Source organism: Lactuca virosa, chromosome 7 (assembly GCF_052849685.1).
Source record: "Lactuca virosa cultivar CGN04683 chromosome 7, Lactuca_virosa_CGN04683_v6, whole genome shotgun sequence".
NCBI classification, from domain to species: domain Eukaryota; kingdom Viridiplantae; phylum Streptophyta; class Magnoliopsida; order Asterales; family Asteraceae; genus Lactuca; species Lactuca virosa.
The window spans coordinates 93,194,800-93,221,740 of record NC_136432.1 but is presented as its reverse complement, the minus strand read 5'-3'; the positions used below and the strand labels follow the sequence as shown (position 1 = coordinate 93,221,740).

At 31.4% G+C, this 26,941-nt stretch overlaps 1 protein-coding gene across 1 annotated transcript; it reads left to right on the top strand.

Moving 5' to 3' along the window:
• The first annotated feature begins 3,666 nt into the window (after nucleotides 1-3,666).
• Nucleotides 3,667-4,988, top strand: LOC145123257 (uncharacterized). The gene is made up of 2 exons (XM_079058477.1): nucleotides 3,667-4,643; nucleotides 4,726-4,988. The coding sequence occupies exons 1-2, from the start codon at nucleotides 3,682-3,684 to the stop codon at nucleotides 4,754-4,756; spliced, it is 993 nt and encodes a 330-aa protein (XP_078914603.1). The 5' UTR covers nucleotides 3,667-3,681; the 3' UTR covers nucleotides 4,757-4,988.
• Nucleotides 4,989-26,941: the final 21,953 nt, after the last annotated feature.

Here is a 26,941-nt window from a genome sequence, read left to right as displayed (position 1 = left end):
TCTCACCTCGGTAGCATTTCCACCACCTAGTGTCACCTCGACTCGTGTCATTCTAACCAACATCATTGCCATAGAAGTCTCTTTCCTTACATTTTCTCCATCTCGAAAGCCACTATCAACTTCCCCATCTCTCAAACTGCTTCCCCACATCCTATGCCAACTCGCACTACTAGAAAAAGCCTGAATAACTAAAGAAATTTCTTACGGAAGTAGAATTCGTAGCTATTTTACTATGGAATAGCTATTTTACAACAGAATTTGCTTCAAAAAGTCATTCCATAGCTAATAGTTTAATAACTACGGAATTTTGCTACAAAATGTAAAACTGTAGGTAGATTGTAACGAAATTTGCTACAAAATCATAATTTGTAGCTATTTCACTACAAAACTTACTACGATTAAAAGTTTGTAGCGATTTTGCTACAGAAGTTGCTACAGAATCATAATCCATAGCTATTTTGCTACAAAATTGAAGTTCGTAGTTATCTTGCTACGGATTTGCTACATAATTAGAATCCGTAGCTATTTTTCTATGAACATTTTTTATAGATTAAATTTTGTTGCTATTTTGCTATAGAATTTCCTACGGAATTAAAATGTAGTTATTTTTCTACCGTCTTTGCTACGGAATCGAAGTTTGTAGCTAACTTGCTACCATATTTTCTACGTAACCAAACTATAGGTATTTTCTATTGGATAAAAGCTCACAATTTTTATTTTACAAAATTGGCCAGTAAAATTTTTAAGTATTCGGAGGCATCCTAAGCAAAGCTTAGACCCATTAAAGGATCACGGATGGTCGATAACCCACGATTGGTTGGATGGCATGAACCCGACTAACCCGAATGACATATTCGAAACCGACTATCGTTTGTAGGTAAAAAACAAAAAAAAATGAATTTAAAAGAATTTGACTCTTCAAACTTGGGAAGAGAAGAATAGTAGAGAGAGAGGATGTGGCGGAATCTAACCATATGCGGTCAAACTGCATTGATGACCGCAGGGTGGGGACGGTGTTCGCCACTGCCACCGTAGCAAACCGTAGGGAAAACCGTGCCCACACCCCTTAGGAACAAAAAAACCATATCTTCGTCGCTCATATATTAAAAAGAAAGATTTCTTGAAGCTTGTTTTTTTTGTGCGTATCCAATGGCTACTAGGTCTACTCAACGTACCAAAAGAAAAACTCTATAACTTTCGGGTCTTTCTTAGCTTAAACCCGGTATTTTACCCGGTTTATCCGGACCCCATAGACCTATACCCAGAATAGCCAAAACCCGAATAAGGTTATTATTAAAACCCAAAACTAGAACATAGAGACACATCAATACATAATACCTAATTTTGAAAATATAAATTTTAATAAATAATTAGAGCCCAATAATAATAATTCAAATAAGTACTATTCGCAAGAAAAAGCGTGTGCCCAAATATGATTTGAATTTAGGTTGAATTAAATAAACAATTGTTATACAAATATGATTTTTTTCAATTTATATAATATATAATAATAATATTAAATAAATAAAGAAATTAAAACTATTAAAACCTAATAAACGACATGTAGTTATATTATAAAAATAATTAACAAATCCAAATCTAATTTCTTTCCTTTGATGTCACGAGTAACACCAAATGTAATTTGTTTCATTGTGATTTCACGAGTAACACAAGCATTACCGATAATCTCTACAATGACCACCACCATTAATGTCCGTGTCGGTCACCACCACCAACAGCGTTAACCTTAACAAACAACCCCCAAAATTCTAGTTCCTCTCAAGGCATATCGCATCCCTGACCACCAGTGCGGTAGTCGATTATAGGGAAAATACAAACCCTCGGCTCTTCATTCTATCTCCATGATTCATGGGTCAGTGATGTTTTGCTTGGTAAGTTTTCCAGTTCTTTATTCTTTTTGACCACCTATTTCTTATTAATTGATTTCAAAAACTTTTGTGTAAAACAAAATATTGATGCTGTTACAAAATATACACAAAAACTTTTGCGTAAAGAAAATTTCTGATGTTGATACTTTCCCATCACGTTATGTAACAATATATATCCTTGTTTAATTCATGTGTTTTGTTTGATTGGACAGTTGGAAAATGTTAGAAAAAGTAAATTTTGGCTAGGTTCCTCTAATATTTGATTGATTAAAATTAATGCAATGAACATCAAACAAAGATATTGCATCGCCCCTGATCATCCGGTTGTTGTCTGATTAATTAGATAATAAGGTACGTTCTGATTGTAACGTTAGATCTTCAATTTAACTATTACTACTTCCTACTGTCACCATAACATAACAGATGTTGAAAGTAATTAGTAAATATATATCAACCATTACTCATGAATGTTATTTTTTTCTTACAATTTTGGTATACCTTAGCAGAATGAACAATACAACTAGGAATTGGATGTATGAAAGACTAGATGCCGATGGATATATTTAACCTATTTTCACAAATGGATTGAAGACATTCATTGCATTTTCTTGTAGTAATCAAAGTTTTATGGATGGAGATAAAATTAAATGCCCTTTCAAAAAATGTCTAAACAGAGCATATCAAGAAGTTGAAGTTGCAAAGTTTCACTTGTCTAAGTTTGGTTTTATTCCGAACGACCATTTATGGAATAGACATGGAGAAACAGCAATAGGCAGTACATCATTTGGGATGGATGATACACACTCAACTTTTAATGAACAGCATGAACCCTCTTATAGTGAAATCGTTATGGATGCTGACGGTTATGATTTTATAACAAGAAATTTTGATGAGGATCCTAATCCAGAAGATAAGAAATTCTTTGATATGTTAGAGGCTGCTGATAGAGAATTATTGTCAGGTTGTAAAAAAGTAACACAGTTGTCTGTTGCCACTCGACTATTGAATATCAAATCAGAATATCGCATCCCTAGCAATGTTTTAATACAATATGTCAATTGATGAAGGATGGGTTACCAGAAGATAATAACATGGTTGATAGTTTGTATGAGACAAAGAAGTTAATACAAGCACTTGGTCTACCTGTGGAACATATTGATTGTTGTAGATCTGGATGCATGTTATATTGGAGGGATAACAAAGATCTTGATCTATGCAAATTTTGTGAAGCGCAGAGGTATAAATCTTCAACAAATTCTTCTAAGTGTCTGCATGTACCTTACACCCGAATGCATTATCTACCTTTAACTCCAAGGTTGAAAAGATTATATGCTTCTCAAGCAACAGCCGCTTCCATGCGATGACATGCTGAGGATCATGGTCATGATGTTGGAGTTATGTGTCATCCATCTGATTCCGAAGCTTGGAAGAAATTTGATATTAATCATCCTTCATTTGCAGCTGAAAGGCGTAATGTTAGGTTGGGTCTATGTATAGATGGTTTCAACCCCATGGAACCTCAGGATCACATTATTCGTGTTGCCCCTTTATCATTACACCATATAATTTGCCACTGTCTATGTGTATGAAAGAGTCTTACATGTTTTTGACTGCAATTGTGCCTGGACCCAGGAATCCTAAGGACAAGTTAGATGTTTTCCTTGAACCTGTTATTGACGAACTGAATCAATTATGGGAAGAAGGTGTCTTAACATATGATGTATCGTTAAGACAAAATTTTTAAATGAGAGCCGCTTTAATGTGGACAATTACCGATTTCCCGACTTATGGAATGCTTTCAGGTTGGTCAGCTGCAGGGAAGTTAGCATGTCCACATTTTGGAAAATCTTCACAAGCATTTAGGCTTCCAAATGGTAATAAGATGTCTTGGTTTTACTGCCATAGAATATTCCTCAAATCTGATCACCCATTCAAACTAAGTAAGACTAAATTCACCAAGAATCGGGTAGAAAGATGGAATCCTCCTCCAATTATGACAGGTGCATCAATTTTAAGGGAAATTGATGATTATGGTTTCGTAAAAGTGACAGAAGCTAATTCGTATGTAGTAAATAAATCATGCAGCAAGGTTAAGTGTGGTTGGAAAAAGAGAAGCATATTTTGGGATTTGCCATATTGGAAAACAAATCTTATTAGACATAATTTTGTTGAGAAAAACTTTTTTGAGAATTTTTTTTACACCGTAATGGATGTTAAGAACAAGACAAAGGATAATGCAGGCGCAAGAGCTGATTTAAAACTCTTCTGTAACAGAAAAGGGTTTGATAAAAATCAAGTTACATGCGAGTATCCAAGAGCACCTTATGCATTCTCTAAGGAACAAAAGAAAGTCATATGTAAATGGGTAGAAAGTTTGACATTCCCAGATGGTTATGTTTCAAATCTAGGGAGGTGTGTAGATTTGAGCACATGTAGAGTCTTTGGAATGAAGAGTCATGATTGCCATGTTTTTATTGAAAGATTGTTGCCAATTGCATTTCGTGAGATGTTGCCAAAAAAGGTGTGGGAAACAATTACTGAGTTAAGTCTTTTCTTTAAAAGCTTAACTGCATCGGTAATTACTGTTGAAGACATGAAAAGGATTGAAGATGAAATTCCGATAATTCTTTGTAAATTGGAGGGTATATTTGTCCCCGGCTTTTTTGAATCAATGGAGCATTTTCCGATACATTTGCCACATGAAGCGAAGATAGCAGGTCCCGTCCAATATCAATGGATGTATCCATTTGAAAGGTTAATTTTTTACTTTACATAGTATTCCAAACAAACAATTGGTAAATATAAATTAATATGTTTATTGAATTTTGTGTTGTAGATTGCTCCATCAGTTGAAAAAAGGATGTTAAAAATAAAGCTAGAGTGGAAGGTTCAATTTGCAACGCATTCTTGGTTCGTGAAGCATCAATATTTTTATCTTACTATTTCGAGCGTCATGCTTATACACATAACCGAAAGGTTCCTCGAAATGATGATGGAGCCTCATGTCTTGTGTCGATAACTCTAAACCGATTCATAAAACATAATATTTAGGTTGGCGCCACCTTCCTTGTTCATCCATATTAGTCACATGCTTTTACTGTTTATAACCGATAAAATGAAATAAGAATATGAGACTCTTATGTATAACAAAACTTGTATGCTAGTTACCTATCTATAAGATGTAAATCTACATTAAATTCCATACATTTTGACATTATTGACGATTAAGTCCTAATTTTTGTTTTTTAAACAATATAGACCAAAAGACATCCAATTGTATTTGGATTTGGGTAATTACCCAGTTACCCGATCATCCTACATATGTGGCAAGGGAAATATTCATTAAATTCTCTAACTCTAATCTAATTTAAGCCATGAAATTTGTAATAAAAAGCCCAAAAATTACAATTATATTTGATTTTTAGAAATTACCCACTTACCCTATTTCTTTCCCATGGCATTGCATAAGGGCATTCCACGATGATAAATTACATGCTTAGTTGATGTATGGGGATTTAACTATAAAAGAATTGCAACTTCTACTACAAAATCTTTCTTTTTAAATCAATGGCTTCGCCATGTATATGAAAGATCATGTATGCTGAAGAATGATATTAAAGTGATATTGTCAATTAACATATGATACTAATAGGTCACACTAACAATAACTTGATACAATTGATTATTTATTAAAAATTTATTTTAATAAATATTCAATAAGCTCTTATAATTAATTGGAAATTATTTATTTCTAAGAAATAATAACTTTCATTAGCAAGTAGCATATTACTTCATAGGGTATGAATTAATAAGTCATGTACAACATTTTGGACCAGTTGAATCCTTTTGTCTTTTATCTAAGGACAAAGTTTATATTTTATAAACTTTGAGTTTATAAAATTTAAACATATCTTCTTCTTTTTGAAAGGATGGGCCGAAAATAGAGAGGGATATAGGAGACATGTCTTTTGAATATAATATTGTAGGGAACATGCTTAATAAGTGTGGGAATTAAATATTATAAAGAGCCATGGGTTGTCTTAAAGTGTTAAGAACTTTTGGGTAATGATTAAGCATTAAAAGAAGGCTTTCTTTCTTGCTTTTGTGCTAGTCAAAAAAACTGCAACATGGAGAGAGATTGGTGACTCTCACCATTTCTTCATCTTATGAAGACTTTACTTGCATATCTTATACTCTCTTGAAGTTCATATTGGTTATGAACTTCAAGCTTAAGATATTAAGAGTTTTCTTACAAGACTAGCATCTTAAATCAAGTTGACAACTTGTTGGTGTCTCTAAAGTTCATCATTCTTCAACAACTTCAAAGCCTCCCAAGAGGATCCAAAGAACTACAAAGGTTGTTATTTCTCCATCTTCTTCTTTGGTTGGTGTTTAATCTTTCTATAACTTGCAAGATGATCCTTGGTGGGTTTAACTTGTTTATGTTATTCAAAAAATGATCAACTCTTCCGTTGCTAAAGATTATGTTTTTGAAACTAGTTTTTGAATAAAAACCCAAAAATTGGTATCAAGAGCCACCTTGTAAGTTTGGTTTTATTTTTTGATTTTTGGAAGTCTTAGTTTTAGGAAAATATGGATAACTTGGTTTTATATAAAAACAAGTTCATACATATTTTCTATGACAACTTTATAATTGTTATTTTATGTAACAAAAGTTTTCATGCATCTTTTGTCATTTAAAGTTGTCTTAGAAAAACAAAGGTGGTTTAATATGTATGTTCATATGTATGATGTACATAAACTAGCCAAGGACCAGTGTTTTTGTTGTGTTTTTGTGTCGGTTGTTTTATAAAAATGGTTGTAATAATTTATTTATTCATATGGTATGTAATAAATTAAATAGATTAGTTTTCTTGGTTTATTTTTGTAAGTAATAGATTAGTTTTTAGAATTAATTTATTTTTACAAAATTGTAACAAGAGATGAAGTCGGAGCCATTTTTTGAAGACAAAAGAGCGATTTTCGAAGTTAATATGTGTGTATGTTTCTCAGTGACAGCTTCTTAAAACTGTCACTAAATCTGTTTTCTAAAGGGCTGTTCGACTTTTACAGTTGCTGAATTTTAGCTTTCAAGAAGTTCTTCAAATCTTTTGCAAGCAAATGGTGTTTACTCAAGTGGGAGCTTCTACAATAACACTACATGAATATTTTTGGTCCCTTAAAATGTCCCTTTAGGAATCGACATGGTATTTTTGTGTTGGCTCACAAAAATATCATTAGTTTGTTATGTTTATGCTCATATAATTTTATGCATGTTTGTGTTATTTACTTTATATACTTATTATGTGTGGTTGATAAATTTGTTTTTCACATGCTAAAATAATTTTAGACAAAATAAACATCACATGAGTTTGGTTTTCAAAATTTATATTGTGGACATAAGTTGTAACAAGTTATTGGTTTAAAATAAAATTCGGTTTTATAAAACGTTAATAACGTCAAATTTTGAAATATTCAAATATAAGTTTTAAAATGGTGATTTTTATAAATTATACAAACTCCCAATATATAAGTAATAAAATGAAGTTTTATTAAAGATATAAAATGTTCAAATGCACTAAAACTTAATATCTGTTATTAAAATTGAATCGCGTTAAAATTATATAAAAACTAGCTTTTTATAGAACCTTTAAAAGTGATTTTCTTTTTGAAAATTGGTACCATGGTTTATTATATGCATGTAATAACCATGATATCATATGTTTTTAAAACTAGATTTATACAACATATAAAAGACCCTTTTTACAAACCTCAAATCTATGTAATCGTTTATGAAGAGCACTCACACGTCTCTTGTATGCACTAGTGGGATGAAGGATACTTAACCACTTAGTGTTATCTTTTGATGGTCGGGGTCTATTCGTGATTTCTATAACCAAGTTATAGGCCGATTACACAAGTTTCTCAAATTGGATGATTTGATCGGAAATCTTTTGTGATAAAGGATACTTAAGCAAGAGAATTCTGAAGCATAGATGGGATCAAACATGTCTAATTAAATTTGTTATTAACGATTCCATAAATCTAGGAATTATATAGTAAGATATAATTGATAATCGATATCTACGAGGTTGAATTCAAATGGATTAGATAAAGGATACCTAACCATTTATTTGTTTTTCAACTTGGATCCTACACTTCGATAATTAATGTTATTGGAAACTAAAAGGGTATTAATTATTAAAGAATTTAAATATTGAAAATACTAAATGAATTTTGTTAAAATTTTGTAGTTAAATAATCCATTTTCATTACCATGAATTGTCATTTTTCTTAAATGACTTAATGAAACAATAACATTCACTAGATTCAACTTCAATGAATGGGTTCATGTCTTTAAATACAATCTCACAATAGATATGAAATTGTATACACTTTAAGGTCCTAGTCCTAAACTATTTGATTTAAGCACTAATCCCAAACATGATACCTAGTAAACGCATCATTGTGATGCTAAAGATGTTTATAACATCAAACTAGGAATAGTTCAAGGCCCAAAAGAGTCACCTTGTGTGATCTAGGAGGCCCATTTTTTATGGACTGGACACCTTTAATCCCATTAAATCCAATAAGGCCCATATAGATGGATCTTGTTTCTTTTGTGGAGAAACTGGACAGTGGAAGAGGATCTACTCCTCTTATCTAGATAGAACTCATAGTTTTCATATAACACTTAGATACTTGGTACTTAAATTTTAATATAATATTTATAATTGGCTTGTAGATATTTACTGAAGAGTAACCAGCTGAGCACAATCAAGTTGGAACAACACTCTCGGAGTCTAGTTTATTATGGTTGAAACATAATGTGCTTGTAATATAAAACAATGTTTGTTTTGCAACAATGTATGTTTTAATTTAGTTCGCCTAAATATATGTCTCAGTTTAATTTATGAATGATTTACTATTTACTTAAATCGATTTCATAACGATCGCCATCATATTCGGAAATGATTAAAATTATTTTATGAGACTAGATATCTTAATTAGGATTATAAAGTAAATATCAATATTTTATAAATAACAAGTTATATATTCAAAATACTTTTGAATTAAACTTGTTTTAAATCAAACTCATCTTTGATATTGTTATCTTTATTATATAAATAACATTCACATATTCCAACTTCAAGAAAGGCATATTTTAAGGCAAATAATGTAGTTTATTTGACATATGTAAATCTTATTTATATATAAAAGATTCATGTTGTTATTTTCACTAAGTAGTAAAGAAAATAATTTTAAAAGAACTATACACTATGATGTATGACTACCTTACTAATATATGTCGAAGATTTAGCACAAGATGTCAAATCAACTTTATTAACAATGATAGTATTTTTAATTATATTTTACATGGTAAAGCATAATTATGAAATCTTTATTAAAGTTTTCAAATATAAAGTTGAAATAGAAACCGATAAGAACTATCGAATGCCTTAATGATAATAAATGATGAATTCAATCTTACTTAGTATGATTTTCTTTCTAATCGGTAGAAATGGCCTCCTTTTATTTCCTTGGGATAACACCTACAACGCTATCAATTGTACCTTGAGTACAAACACCAACTAACTAGTACATATAACATTTTCTTCAAAAGATTTTGTATGGAAGGGCTCCTTCCCTATCTTATTAACTGTTTTATTGATTTAAAGCCTATGTTGGACTAAAGCCTTTAAACCTAAAATCTACTAGATACGTATTTGTATAAAACTCTAAATAGAAGGTACTTGGAACTTGAAGTGGCTCAAGAACCATAACCTTATGTAGTTACAGTTGGTACTAGTTTTAACAAGGATTGTTAAACTTGAATAATAGCTATTCACAAACACAAATTGTTCGCATTATTGAAAGAAATCATCTATGACTTGAGAAATGTGGAATCTCTCATTGATGAGCTTTTACTGATGATTTATAGCAAATCCATCAAATACCAAGATGCTACGTTAGATCTCGAATCTGATTAATGGATTAAATTCATGAACATGAGATGTAATCCATGTATGGTAATCAAGTATGGTCTTGATTTAACATCCTCTCTATAGCAAGTCTAGAAGGAGTAAGATGTTCTTCTGTAAAGAATACATTACGTGGATAACAATACAAATTTAAAGCAATACTTGTTATAAAAGGTTTTTTCTTATACTCATGTCATTGACTATGGTCCTTATCATGCTCATGACAGTAACTTTGATTGAACCATTTTCACAAGTAGCTATGATTAGATCAATAAGGATATTGTTTACTATAAATTCATATTCTTGATATGAGATATAGCAAATAGATTTCAAGAAAGACCAATTTTCTTAATAGACATCTACTAGAATATATATATATATATATAGATTAGCCTGGAGGTTTTCTTAATCCATGTTATCCTAACAAAATGCGTAAAGCTTGAGATCCACTTATGGATATAAAGCAACATCTCAATGTTGCAATCATCATTTTAATGTAAAACCACAATGTATGTTTTTCTATCAAAATGAATAGAACACGTGTGTTTACTAAGAACTAGTCGGAGCATAGTGACAATTCTAATCTTGTATGAATGAGACATACTTAATCATAAAAAATTACATTCTGAACATGCCATGCTTTTCGACCTTAACTCGAATGTATTTCTAAAATGATAGACTTAGGAAGAACAAGATACATTTTTGCAGTGTAAAATCTATAGAGATAGATAAAATGAATGTTAAAAGTTTTATATACTTATGCATATATTGACAACGTCTTGAAAGAGATCGAGATAGAAGATTCCGTTCGAGGAACCTAAGCATTGTCACATGGCACTAAGTTTAAGCCAGTCTCAAAAGGACCTATCTCATAGGTTTGAACTAGCTGAAATGATTTATATTCGATTTTCTTGGCAAATGAATCCTTCATTTATGCCATATTATGCATAAGACCTGGTATATGATAATGCTATGAGCATATCATATTATACCAATTGAATACATGGTTAAGTCACTGGATGACTATAGGAACATTATATGAGTACTTTAGAAGAACAAAGAGAATGTATATGAGAAATATAGTTTAGAATAAATTATTCATGTAAAGAGCTACATAACATTCTGATTCTAAACAAATGTATATAGTTATGAATTATAATTTGATTATGACTTCATTGAGGGATGAAGAGTAAGTTTAGTTGGAATGAGGTCCAAGAAAAAAAAATGACACAATGTACTACAAAATAAGAATACACTATTTAGAAGTTGAAATCTAATATGATTGGATGAATGAGTTCATTGAAAAACAATGTTTATCTCTTCCATTCAATGATCACATAGAAATCCTTGTGACTTCGAGAGTATACTTAATCGAGCTAAGAGACTGTATATCACGAAAGAACAACAATCATATACTCCAAGATATTTAACTATACCTAGAGTAAAGTTAAATATAGAGATGATAGTATTCGTAGAATTCACAGAAATTAAGTTTAGTCGAACCCATTAATAAAGTCCTTCTTTAGAGCTAAGTATGAACGGTCATACTTCAGTCATATGACTTTATTATTCTAGAAATGGGATTTTGATTTGGATTTAGTATTTGGATATTGGAACATTGTAACAACAATTATTATATAATGTTTTGATATACTGGGATATGATCATAACATCAATACTTGTTGTGTTCTATATTAACATGTTTAATCCATGAATAATCTTATTATTCTAAAAGTTCATAGTCGGTTATAATTGTGGGAGAAATTATGTAATAAGACTAATATGAATTGGATTGGTTGACTTTCACTAGATGAAGGTAATAAATGGGTTGTAACCAAGTTTAATAGGTACTTGTCAGAGAACTGGTATTGACTGACCCGTATCAAGATCATCTCATGGATCGCTATCATGAATGATAATTGATTAAAAGGTACTATCTTTGTATCCTTAACACATGAGACACATAATGTGACTTAAGTGTAGGGAGTACTGTGCTTAGATATGGTCAAACGTTGGTCCTTAACCAGACAGTTATAAAAGCGATATTCAGGTATGGTACGAACTATAGAAGAGGCTTATGTATTCAAGATGAGATTTGTTCCTCTTATGTGTTGAGACTTTTACATATAAGGCTCCTTTCAAAAAGTTGAACACCATATGAGATTGATTTCGATCCATATTTCATGTTTAACATGTTGTCTGTGAAAAAAGGATAACTGATAAACTCGCCTTATAAACCAATTATAGCTTTGAGCTTTTTAGGAATTGGGCATTGATAGAATCGCACAAAGTCGTATGTTGAATTGGGCAGTGAAATGCTGTTAGACGTTCACCACTTTCTATATCAGTCTAATATGAATCTTGCACAAGTGGAAAATTGAAATATCTTGTATGCTCAAGAATCATATTAAAGTGATATTGCCAATTAACATATGATACTAATGGGTCACACTAACAACAACTTGATACATTGATTATTTATTAGAAATTGATTTTAATAAATATTCAATAAACTCTTATAATTAATTGGAAATTATTTATATCTAAGAAATAATAATTTTCATTAGCAAGTAGCATATTACTTAATAGGGTATGAATTAATAAGTCATGTACAATATTTTGGACTAGTTGAATCGTTTTGTCTTTTAGCTAAGGACAAAGTTTATATTTTATAAACATTGAGTTTATAAAATTTAAACATATCTTCTTCTTTTTGGAAGCATGGGCCGAAGATAGAGAGGGATATAGGAGACATGTCTTTTGATTATAATATTGTAGGGAACATGCTTCATAAGTGTGGGAATTAAATATTATAAAGAGGCATGGGTTGTCTTAAAGTGTTAAGAACTTGTGGGTAAAGATTAAGCTTAAAAAGAAGGCTTTCTTTCTTGCGTTTGTGCTAGTCAAAAAACTGCAACATGGAGAGAGATTGGTTACTCTCTCCATTTGTTCATCTTATGAAGAGTTTACTTGCATATCTTATACTCTCTTGAAGTTCATATTGGTTATGAACTTGAAGCTTAAGAGATTAAGAGTTTTGTTACAAGACTAGCATCTTAAATGAAGTTGACAACTTGTTGGTGTCTCTAAAGTTCATCATTCTTCATCAACTTCAAAGCCTCCCAAGAGGATCCAAAGTACTACAAAGGTTGTTATTTCTCCATCTTCTTCTTTGGTTGGTGTTTAATCTTTCTATAACTTGCAAGATAATCCTTGGTGGGTTTAACTTGTTTATGTTATTCAAAAAATGATCAATTCTTCCGTTGCTAAATATTATGTTTTTGAAACTAGTTTTTGAGTAAAAACCCAACAGTACAACCACCCCAAGTGTATGTAGTCTCTGTGAATCAGCTTCACGAGGTTTTAGGGTAGGTGTAATTGTTAAGAATAGTGTGTTTTGTGTAATTATTAGACTCTAAAGAACCCATGTCGTAGATTCTTATGTTGTCCTAATTTCATGATAAAGCTACAAAATTTTCCCATTTTTCAACAATAACCTATATTTTAGGTTATAAAATGGGAAATCTTTGTCAATGCCGAAATTTTCTATCATATATATGAAGAAAAAAGGACTATAACTTCTGTTCCCTTGGATCGACCCACCATTTCCCAACAGGTACTATAAAGATAAGATATTGGAAATGCATAATGTTGAAATTTATGATGAAGTAACCGACCATTTGAGTATAGTATGCTGGCATCTTAGATTGAGCCATCATTTGCAAGATTATACACTTCCAAAATCTTGCTTATATACCAGTTGTTGGGTAATGGTGGATCAATCTAAGGAAAAACAAATCATCCTTATTTTCAACCTACATGACAGAAATTTGCAACATGTATGAAGACTCCCCATTTTATAACCTAATACATAAGGTGTGAAGGAAAATTATAGAATAAATTGCCATTACAGTAAAATTATGGAAACCTATGAACATGCATCCTAGTTTCTTTGGAGTCCAAGAAGTCCAAATATCACACTCATATTTACAAATCACACATAACCCTAATACCTTATGAAGCTGATTCATAAAGATTGCATAGATTTGGCATAGATGAAGAAGATGGAGCCATTGATTTCAAAAGAATGATTTGGAAGTTCAAGCTACTATACTTTCAAATTTATGTACCCCAAATGCCATCTCAACAATGCCACCTGAAAGAAATGTTGTACTTGAGTACATTCAAAAAATATAATACAATTGCAACTCATTTATGATTTATTATTAAAAAAAAATTAGAGCTTAATCGTAAGTGAGGTCAAAATGTAGGGACTTTAATGAAAATTTCACTTGCCACATAAGGAGGATTACAAGGTGTACATGGGTAACAGGGTAATTGTTAGGTGCAAAGCTTTCCACGGAGGATGACTTTGAGGCATGGAATATTCCATTTCCATTTGTAGAATCCTATAGGGCTTAGAGCCACCCTTATATACAATTTATATGTCCTAAATTATGTATAATTTACGAGACACTTTATATACTTTTCTCCATGTGTTTAGCTTGAAATAAGATAAGTGGTACTTAATTGTTACAAAATTTATGTTTGGAAGTTAAAAAGGACCATGTAATGAATTAAAAAGGAAGACAACTGGAGATTTGAAATAAGAGTATTATAAATAAATCAAAGATTTTGAAGATAAATGCTAAAAATCAAGATCACGCCATGAATTAAGTCGATTACCAATGGCTATAAATTCACGCATGCTTTTTTCCAAAAAGAGTTCAACAAGAAGAAGGAGGGAATAGAAGGAAGAGAAGTCAAAAGAAGGTTAGAAACCTAAGTTTCTAGACGAAATCAAGATTTGAAGATTAAGATAGAAAACTGATAAAGAGTATTGGATTGCTTTTTGTTTTCCTTTGTTTTAATAGTTAGTTTATAGGCTAAGTACCAATACTTTTTTTTAAATATAGATTATATGGTATGATTATTTTTTAATTCAATTAAAGGGTTTGGATAGATGTTCAATTTATTATGTTTGCTTAATTAAAGATCCATGCATACTACTCCCGGTGTTCTTTTTTTTATGTAGTTGAGTGCATGATCTAGGATTAGCATCAGATTGTGTTTCTTGAATCAGTCTATTAGTTAACACTTGAAGATCATAAATTGACCAGTTGAGGTGTAGGTGGATCTGACTAGTTGTCACACCCCCAATCGACGGCAGAAACGGCAGGCTGTACAACGTAGTCATGGATCACATTTATTGAACATATATTGAATAGTAAAATAATGATAATACTAATAATAATAATGTAAAATACTAGTTTTTATTAATATGGAACAATAAGTTACATTGTATGATAATCCAAAATACAGTATGTGCCCTAACAAACACACATAAACATAAAACGATGTACAAAACAGAAATTGATAAACAGTTGCCTAATTATTCTTGAGGGTGACACGCCGACTTTTTATGTTCTTGAGAAAACATGCGTTTTGAAGATACGTCAACATAAAGTTTGGGAGTTCATATGTTTTGAGTTTGTGTACTTTTTATGACCAAAAGTATGTTTATAAAGTATTTGTATATCTACTTAACCAGCTTATATACATGATATTTTACATGACTAAATAGTATATATATATATATATATATATATATATATATATATATATATATATATGTGTGTGTGTGTGTGTGTGTGTGTTTTATACTTATATAAAATAGTACTTTTTCTATCCAAAAAAGTATAAAATATAAAAATATATAAGTATTACTTAAATAATATTATTTTTTCTAACCTAAAATGTATAAAATATAAAAAATATATAATCGCTTTATACTTATATAAAACATTACTTTTTTCTAACCCATGTGTAAAATATAAAAATATATAAGTGTTTTATACTTATATAAAATATTACTTTTTCTAACCTAAGAAGTATAAAATATAGTGTATAAGTACCTACCTAACTTATAATTATTCTTACTGTACTGTGTATATGTTAGGTATAATTGTTTACTTTTTATATAAATTCTATACCTACAACAGGTTGTGCACTCCGGGTATAAGTGTTTGTGATACAGATACACAACATAGATACTTTAATATGGCCCAGGTATGCATGTCTCAAAGTATATTTGGCACTATATGAAACAATAAAACAATAACTGTTGCTATATTATGACCATACCTCTGCTTGGTTCTAAAAATGGGCGTGCCAGATCAAATCCTCCAGACGCTTCATCGACATCGGAACAAAAAATAATATGACAACTAGTCACCCGATATGACTCGTCAGACAAGGAGTTGTAGCAACCAACATCGGGTGGGGATGTCAACCCGTATAGATCTATACACAGCTTAATCGCTCACACATGATTAACGATTATAAGGAAGATGATTTTACTATGTTTTTATCCTAAATTAATGAATTATGTATATCATGTAGACTTTTCGACTTTTAACAGTGTCAATAGTGAGTGGATGTGTGCTTCTAAAATCGTAAGTTACTAGACTAAAGATTTAACTGTGCGTAGACTTCTAACTAAAATCGAGTAGCATATCAGTTATAAACACAATAAAACCAAGTTTTAACCAATGTAAAACCAAGAATACCAAATATATGAACAAGCCTAAATAGTTTTATGATTATCACTTTAGTTCAATGCATAACGATAAATCAACTCTTCGTAATTACAAAACTATAAATAACATTAAATATTTATAATTATAATAAAACTATATTTTTCGTTTTATAAAAACATCAAATATATATAACGAACATATAGGGTTCAAAGCGCGTATGTGTGTGTGTGTATATATATATATATATATATATATATATATATATATATATATATATATATATATATATATATATAGTTTATTTTAACAACCCGATATATATAATAAAAACTTATGATCATATAAAATTTTAACCTATCATTTTTGCGTTTGTATAAAAATAATGACGAATATTGCACCTATTCTACCACGAAATCATTAAAGAGCTTAAAATGGGGTCGAGAAACTCATTTGATTGCGGTAGAAGAATCGCCGGAAAGTTAGCGCCTTGACTATATTTTTTTTGTCGGCTCGTTGATTCCACATTTCCTCTCTAAAGCGCTTACAACCTCAGGAATATCGGGACTCGGGGTTCGGGAATGTTGGAGAGAAAGTTGAAGAGAATATGTACAAAAATGAGAGAAATTTGAAATCTGTACATAGGCCAAAGTCTGGCGACACGCAGCGCCGTGGCAAGGGGAGCGTCACACCGTGGCAGTGTGGCTCCATCCTGATTGCGACAAGTGTCATGCTCTACTTGGGTCACATTATCGATTCAGTTTGCCACATATTGAGTTCTCGTAAGTCCACGTCATCCTACATGGCAAAATTCTCGATTCTACGGAAAATCATAACTTTCGCATACGATCTCCGTTTTTTACATATTTTATATCTTCGGTTCCGTGTCGACGAGTACTACAACTTTCATTTAGACCTTTTCGGAAAATTGGCATTCTATTTTTTTTAATTCTATAAGAAATACATTCTAAACGGATTTGGGAAATTCATTACTTCTTCATACGAACTTCGTTCTCGGTGTTCTTTATATCGACGTTCTTTTTAGAGTGTTTTGTCTAAAAAGCAATCGATCTCTATTTAACTTTTCAAACACACATTGTTGTGTTGTGTTGAATGTGAAACTTCGAAAAATCATAACTATCTCATAAGAAGTAAGATTTAAGAGTTCTTTATATTTTCGGAATCATGTTAACGTGTACTTTCAGATAATGTTATTATTTATACAAAATAATACAAAATTTATGTGCCTATATTTTCCACAATTGGTTGTTTTAACTAATTATTCTTATGCATTTTACTGTATAATATTATATTCTCATCAAAAATAATCAAACATTATAGATTAGATCAATTACTTTGACGTTTGTCATATTTGCGATTGGAGATCGTTGACCAAATTTTGACGGTTGTCGCATTCTCCCCCCATTAAAAAGAATTTTGTCCCAAAATTCAGCTTGAAGTTAGGGTATCGTTTAAATAGTTTGGGGTATTTACACTTTGCTTTATTTTCACGTGATCCTGCTATAGTCGCCTTATATATGAAAGTTGTATATAATCCAAGATTAGATAGTCGATCGAATTAATGATCATACCCTAATCCCACAGCCAAACAAGGAACAGGGAATAAGGTTGAATCAAACATTCTAAATTTATAGAATGCTACTTATATACAACTCTAACGAATACACTTAGAAAGTGAGGGATACAATATTGTTTCTTAGTTTAACAATGAAATGATTTCGTAGGGTTCATTCATAGAACTTGTTGAGAGGGCTAGCAAGAATGTCATCAGGCAAACACTTCTTGATATTAGACTCAAGAAAGATGTCATACATATTGTTTAGCTCTTGAGGAAGTTTGATTCATTACACAACAAGACCAATTCATGAAAGAATTTCAAAAGGTCATTTATATTTCGGGTTTAACTTGCCTCGTTTTCTGAACTGAATCCTCAAAAGAGAGGCCTTCAACATTATGTTATGTATGATTTTGATTTCTGAAGGTTTACCTTAGCATAACTCTTCTGATGGTTATGTGCAATCTTTAGTTTCCTTGATGATTTTGGACTAGTTTACATGGCATCACTTGCATGATTTCTGTCCAGTATATCGGTGAACGACACATGCGTTCCTAGAAGACCTTAAAAGGTGAAACTTAATTGTTAATATGATAAATTTTGTTGTGGAAAAACTCACATTACGCTATATGAGTATCTGATATGTTTCCGAAGTTTGTCATTTAGGCTCGAAGCATATATTCAAGGGTTTGGATGGTCCTTTCACTCTGACCATCTGACAGAGGATGGTAAGTTATGCTTAAATCTAAGCATATTTTGAAGGATTTCTGCAATAATTCCCAAAATTGCAAGGTGAATCTACGATCTTTGTCAGAGATGATAGAAATCAGCACCCCGTGCAATTTGACAATTTCTTTTAGATAATTTCGAGTTAGTTTTTCCATCCTATTTGTCTTTTTGATGTCTTAGGTAATTTTGTTACAATCTCCATAGAGATATGTTCCCATTTCAACTCGGGTATTTCTGTTTGTTCTAGTAGACTTGAGGGCTTTTGATATTCTGCCTTTAATTTGGAACAAGCTAGGAATTTGCCCACATAAGTGGAAATCTCAGCTTTCATGTTTGGTCACTAATATAGCTCTTTCAAATTTAAGTGTATTTTAACAGAGCATGTATGAACAGGATACCTCAACTTGTAAGTTGTCTAAGACTAAGCTTCTGATGTCATCGAACTTGGGTGTCTAGATTCGGTTCATGAAGTACCATATACTCTCATCCCTAAGCTTGAATTGTTTATACATTCCTCACAAGACTTCACTTGCGATGTTTTACTTCTTTCAGTGCCTCGAGTTGCGCTTCTCAAATTGGAGTGGTAGGGATTGCATGGATTGTCATTATTATTTCTCGTACTCGTTGGGTTTTAAGCTTTCTTTTTGGCTTAAATCATTTGTTACAATTTTCGATCTATCCGAATCATAACAAACCTCACATTCATAATCATTTAGTCATGCAACCCATCTTCGTTGCCACATGTTGAGTTCTTGAATTTGTGCTAGGAGACTCTTGTAATCTGTAAATATGGTATAAATCTTTAAAGTTAATGTCTCTAGATCTATAAAATGAAAACTACAACTCCCAGCTAAAGGTCATGGGTAGAGTAGTTGTTTTTGTGTATTTTGAATTGTCGGGAACCATAGGAAACAACCTTGTCCCTTTGAATCAACACATACCCGAATCCTTGATGCGACTTCTCGTAGTATGCGACAAAGTCCTCTATTCCCTTTGGAAGGTATAGATTTGGTGTGCTACACAACACTTGTTTCAACTTCTAGAATATAGCCTCTTGCTTGATTTTCCAGTCGAACTTCATGTCTTTCTATGTTAATTCAATGAGAGGTTTGGCTATCTTTGAGAACTTCTCAATGAATTTTTGGTAGTACCCAGCAAGGCCTAAGAATTGGCGCACTTTTGTTAGCATCTTCGGCGCTTCCCAATTCTAATATGCTTCAAGCTTGGAAGGGTCGACATAGATCCCTCTATTGTTGGCCATATGCCCTAGAAAGTGTACTTTTATAATCCAAAACTTACACTTAGGCCCTGTTTGTTTATCTCTTAATTGCAAAATTAAGAGGCAATGTCTTAAAATTTCAGATTCAGATCGTTTGTTTCACATATTATTTATTACCTCTTAAAATTATAAATGCCTCTTATTTTTTCAGATATTGAACAACGTCTGGAAAATTAAAAAAGGGATGTGTTTCTTATTTTCCCTAAACAACGATCGAACGCCTCCTCTTCTTTTCTTCCCTTCATGTCTGATTCATTCGCGTTTGCTTCTCTTCACTATCCAACAACGTCGTTGAAACAACGCCGCCCACCCAAAACGTCGATGACGCTACACCCACCAACGCCGCCGCCGCCGCAAGTTCTTCCGTCTCCAACTCGTTCTTCCGCCGATGCATCATGTTTGTTTCTCTACTTCTTTTAAAATCGAATTTGTTGCTCTTCTTCTGTTTCTTCCTTTTTTCCCCCCAAACCTGAAAATCAAAAATCGAAATCAGTTCTTGATGTTATGCTATCAGTTTCTGATTTGTTCAATCATAATCAATATTTGATGTTATGCTCGATTTTGATGTTATATGATCGATTTTCATGTTATATGCTTGATTTTGAAGTTATATGATCGAATCTGAATGTGCTCAATGGATATGATGAAATGTTGATGTTGAATTTTATGTTATGTTTGGTTTTTTATACTCAAATTTTTAAGTTTAGTGTTTTTATGTTCGATTATTATGCTGAAATGTTGTTGATGAAATCATATTTGTGATTGATGTTATAGTGAAATCATATATGTTCTTGCTGTTATCATGAAATATGCATAAGTTTTGCTGAATTGTGCATTTGTTTTGTTGAAGTAGTTCTTGAAAATGTGCCTTTGTATTGCTTAAATTGTTGCTGAAAATGTGTATTTTAAATGCTTAACTTGTTGCTAAAACATGCATTTTTTGTTGAATTGATCAAGGAAATGGGAGAAAAAAAGGATAGGGTTAGGTGGAAGGTTGAAGGTGTAGAGAAAACGTTTCTAGAAGCTTGTTTACGTGAAGTTACGGTCAATGGACGGGAAGGGAGTAGTTTGAAAGCACTATCTTGGAGGAATGTAGTTGAAACATTAAAAATTGAACATAACTTTATTGCCGACCATAGATAATTTACGTGACCAGATTGCGAATCAATTGGGTTCAAATTAAATTTGTAGGATTTTATTTGGATTTTAGTATGATTTTGTGTATTTAAAAATATTTATGTTTGATTCGGATTTGTGTTTAATTTTGATTTATGCTAAATTTGGATTTTTTATGGTGTTTATATTTTTTTATACTTATTTAAGAAATTTATTAGGTTATTTTCTAAACAAACAGTTGAATTTAATAAAAAATAAAACAGAAGGGTAAAATGGTCATTTTAATACTTCAGCACAGCAATTCAGAGGTCCCAACCAAACAACATGTTAAACATTCAGCTCTTAAAATTTCAGACCCTCTTAGAAATTCAGATTCTTAAAAATTCAGGTCTTAAAAATTCAGATCCTACCAAACAGCCCCTTAGAGAACTTAGCGTACAACTTTTCTTTTCTCAGCAATTTCAGGATTAGCTGTAAGTTTTGGTGGTGTTCTTCCTCAGTTTGTGGGATTATCAATATGTAATCGATAATCATGAATTTTCCTAAGTATGTTTTGTTAACATGGTTCGTGACATCCATGAATTTTGTTGGGGCATTAGCCAATCCGAATGATATAACTAGGAACTCATAATGAACATACTAAGTCCTAAATGTCATCTTTAAAACATCTCATTCTCATACTCTAAGCTAATGGTATCCTGATTTGAGATCTATCTTCGAGTAGTAGCTGGATCCTAGAACATATCATTTATATTTGGGAGTGGGTACCGACTTTGATGGTCAGTTTGTCCAGCTCTTGATAATCGATGTAAATTTGAAGGGATCTGTCCTTCTTCTTGGCCAACAGAAATGGTGCTCCCTAAGGTGAGAGGCTTGGTATGATAAAGCCCATGTCACGAAGTTCTTGTAGTTGGCGAGAAAGCTCTTGCTTTTTTATGGAACGAATCATTAAGGAGGTTTTGCTACTGATGTTTTTCCTAACGTACGAATTGATCTCCTTTGTTGTACTCTTTTTATTACAACATGTGCTAAGAAGGCATAGCACTTCTTGTATAATAACTTTTGAGTCTTCATGCAAGAGATGTTTTTGAGATTTCATCATGACTTATCTCCGTAGATGATCAGGGTTTCTCCATTAGGCGAGGGGTCGTACGCATTTTTCATAACATATTAGCTTAGCATGATGAGGAGAAAATTAATTCATAGCGATAATGAAATCAAAACTTTCAATGGTCATAGGTGTAAGATAGCTGTGAAAAGTGTAATTGTTATGTATTAAGACATTATTGGTTAAAATTGTTGTATGTAGTTTCTATCATTTCATTAGTCATCTCTACTCTACAAGTTTTCTCCAGTTTATTGGATTTATAACTTTCCATATATCTAAGCTCGGTTTTATTATACTTTTATCCATATTTGAATCTAATAGTACATGAGTTGCTAATAAGGAATGTACCAGTTACCATCGATGGGTCCTGGATTTCTTCCCTTACTCCAATCACAATGGCTCTGACTTGATCATCACTTCATGGTTCTTCAACTTTGGACAATCTCACTTCAAATGTCCGGTTTCTCCACATTCAAAACAAGTACTCGTTCATATCCTGGTTCTTTGGTTTGCTGCTACAGGTTCTAAGCTTCTGTAAAAGTTTTAGTGTGCTCCTTTTTGTTGCACTTGTTATAGATGAGGCACTTGCCCAGATGATGAAGATTACATTTATTACACTTTGGTTGCTTTCATAAGTACTGCTTTTGTGGAGTGTTTGATGTAGTATAAGGTTTCTTGGTATCTTGCTTCTTCTGAGAGGATTGGCTTGAGGTTTCCATGAAACTATCATCGTATTTCCTATTTTTATCCTCAGCTCTTATGATATCGTCTTTCTTTATCAATGTTCCTGAAAAAACTGTCTGGTTCGTCAGACTAATAACTTATTGGCATGGTTAAGGAATAAGCCTGCTTAAGAGAGTAAGTTGTAGGCTATAGTCGTGCTTTCCTAAGAGAGTACTAGTCCACTATAGCTAACATATCTGATACCAATCTATCACACCCCCGACTGGCGGTGAAAATGTCGGGTTGTACGACGCAGTCATAGGTCACAGTTATTGAACATACATTGAACTATACAAAAATAACAATATAAAATAGTAGCTTCTATTAATACGAAACTAGAAGTTACATTGTATGATAGCAAAAATACAGTACATTCTCTAACAGACATGCATAAACATATAATGACGTACAAACTAAAATCAATAAATACATCCCTGATTACTCTTAAGGTGACATGTTGGCTTCTTATGTTCCTAAGAATACATGCGTTTTGAAGATACGTGAATATAAAGTTGGTGAACTCACATTGACTTTGTCTACTTTTTAATACCAAAAGTATGTTGATACAGTATATATATATATATATATATATATATATATATATATATATATATATATATATATATATATATATATATATATATATTATTGAGAGAAAAACTTGAGTAACACACTTGCACAAACGTTAGAGCAAGTAATTATGCGGAATGAAGTTTAACTCAGTGGATCATTAAGCTCAACAATAATAATAAGTTAGAGTTAGATAGTTAGATAGTTAGGTGCGGAAATGTAAGAAAATATAAATGACGACAAGTATTATATCAAGTATACACTTAAGCTGATTCTTAACAAGGATTGCAATCAAACCAAGTTAGTAAATGAGATCAGACTTAGAGTGATTAAGTCAAGACTGACTTGCTCAGAAGAGAGAGATTTCGATCTTAATATACCATTTTAAGTTCTGAGGATGTTTGGAGATGAGAAAGTAAAAGAATACATAGAATGCAATATTCAAGATAGTGATAATCGAGAGAGGTGTTTTCATTCAGAATAAGATAGCTCTATTTATAGAGACTCGAAGATTACAAAGTTAAATCTGTCTAAGGTGGCCATGCAAGGCACACTGGGTAAAGTTATGTAAAGACATAAGATAACAGATAAAACTAAAAACTAAGATTGATGACGTCGACTGCTGATGCGGTTTTAGATTGCGGTGGGGATCTTGACTGCGGATCGGAGATGGCTTCGGATTTGTCAAGTTTAAGAGGGTCACTTTTATGTTTCAACATATATAGTGTTTTATACTTTTATAAAATACTACTTCTTCTAACCCAAAAAATATAAACTACAAAAATATATAAGTTTTTTATACCTATATAAAATATTATTTTTTCTAACCCAAAAAAGTATAAACTATAGTGTATAAGTACTTACCTGACTTATAAGTAGTCTTACCATACTATGTATGTTAGGTATAATTGTTTACTTATTATATACGTTTTATACTAATAAAAAATTGTGCACTCCGAGTATAAGTGTTTACGATACTTATACACAACATAGATACTTGAATAAGGTAGTAGTATGCATGTCTTGGAGCTTAATTGGCGCTACATGAAAATATAATCGCTATTATTGGATGATCAGACCTCTGGTTGGTGCTAAAAGTGGGGGCAGAAGATCGAGCAGCATAACAGTTATAAATTGAATAAATCCAAGTTTTAACCAACGCAAAACCAGCAATACCAAGTATACAAACAAGCCTAAATAGTTCTATGATTATCAATTTAGTTCAATGTATACTAATTAATCAACTCTTTAACGGTTATATTTACAAAATTATAAATAACATTAAATATTTATAATTATAATAAAACTATATTTGTCATTTTATAAAAACATCAAAGATATATAACGAACATATACGCTTCAAACATATATATATATATATATATATATATATATATATATATATATATATATATATATATAAAGAGAGAGAGAGGGTGAGGATCAATACAGAACCGTAATTTAGATCGGAAACCAAGGAACCAACTTTTTTTCAACATTTAGAGCTTACATTTTTATTACTAAAAAAAAAAATAAAAAAAAAAAAAAAAAAAAAAAACTAAAATTATCGTAATTCATAACTTTTTATCATTTTTCCAATGATATCAAATTCGATAAAAAAAATCGTCAAACTCACAATGTGAATCTGTGCAGATTCACATTTGTGAATCTGAATTCACACAGGGAACCCGAAAAATATATAATTTATTTTTTAGCATTCACAATGTAAAGTTATAAATTTAGAAAATTTTTTTTTTTCGATAAACATTAAGCTCTAAAACTCGAAAAACAAATTGGTTCCTTGGATAACCAATAATGAACTTTTCTATATATATATATATATATATATATATATATATATATATATATATATATTATATTTTATACTTTTTTCAGGAAAGAAAAAGTAATAATTTATATAAATATAACACACTTTTATATAAATTATTACTTTTTCTTCCTGAAAAAAGTATAAAATATATATATATATATATATATATATATATATATATATATATATATATATATATATATATATATATATATAGAGTGTTTTATACTTGTATAAAATACTACTTTTTCTAATCCATAAAATATAAAATACAAAAATATATAAGTTTTTTATACCTATATAAAATATTATTTTTTATAACCCACAAAGTATAAACTATAATGTATAAGTACTTACATGATTTATAAGTAGTTTTACCGTACTATTTGTGCTGAGTAAAATTTTTTACTTATTGTATACGTTTTATATCTATAAAAAACTATGCACTCTGGGTATAAGTGTTTGCGATACTTATACACAACATAGATACTTGAATATGGTATTAGTACGCATGTCTTGGAGCGTAATTAGCGCTACATGAAACTATAATCGCTTCTATTGGACAGTCAGACCTTTGGTTGATGCTAAACGTGGGCGCAGTAGATCGAGCAGCATAACAATTATAAAGTGAATAAATCCAAGTTTTAAACAACGCAAAACCAACAATACCAAATATACGAACAAGCCTAAATAGTTGTATGATTATCATTTTAGTTCAATGTATAATAATTAATCAACTCTTTAACGGTTATAATTATAAAACTATAAATAACATTAATTGTTTATAATTATAATAAAACTATATTTATCGCTTTTTAAAAACATCAAAGACATATAACGAACATATAGGGTTCAAAACATATATATATATATATATATATATATATATATATATATATATATATATATATATTAATTGATCGGGGGTAAGCCCGAGTGTTGTTATTGGTTAGTGGATCGGGGGTGAACCTGAGTGTTGTAAGTGGATAGCTAAGCAAGGATGTCAGAGCCGAGTTGGAGCATGGTCTAGTTCATTATGTGACCAATTGGTTTTCGTCGCGATGGTGCACTTAGGTGTCGAATTATCATGACGGTGTTTGGCCGAGAAGGTTTTAGGCTGATCAAATCTATGGATTTTCAGTCAGTTTGGTTGATGTGAGGGTTGCGTCAGGTTCCGAGTAGGGAAGGGGTTCTTTCCTTCATGATTTAAGGAGGTTGTGTGGAGACGTTTTCTTCAGGCCGTGTGGTATCACCAAAATTTCTAGTCTGAAAGAATTGTGAAGCGATGGTCGACTGATCAAGATGCTATAATGAAGATGAATCAGATCTTGGAGTCAGCTTTGAAGGACCCTCAAGGGGTTACATCGAGAATTGGGAGCGCGAACTGATTTCGAGGACGAAATCTAATTTAAGTCAGGGAGAATTGCAACATCCTGTTTCTTGTCATTTCCTATTTTAGGATCGTGGGTTGGAAATCGATTGTGTAAAGGCTTTGGGTAAAGTTTAGACCTTTTAGGAGGTCATAATGATGGTTGTAAGATCTAACCCTTGAATTTTGTATTGGGCCAAAAGGGTAAAAAGGGAAAAGTCATAGACCGGGTT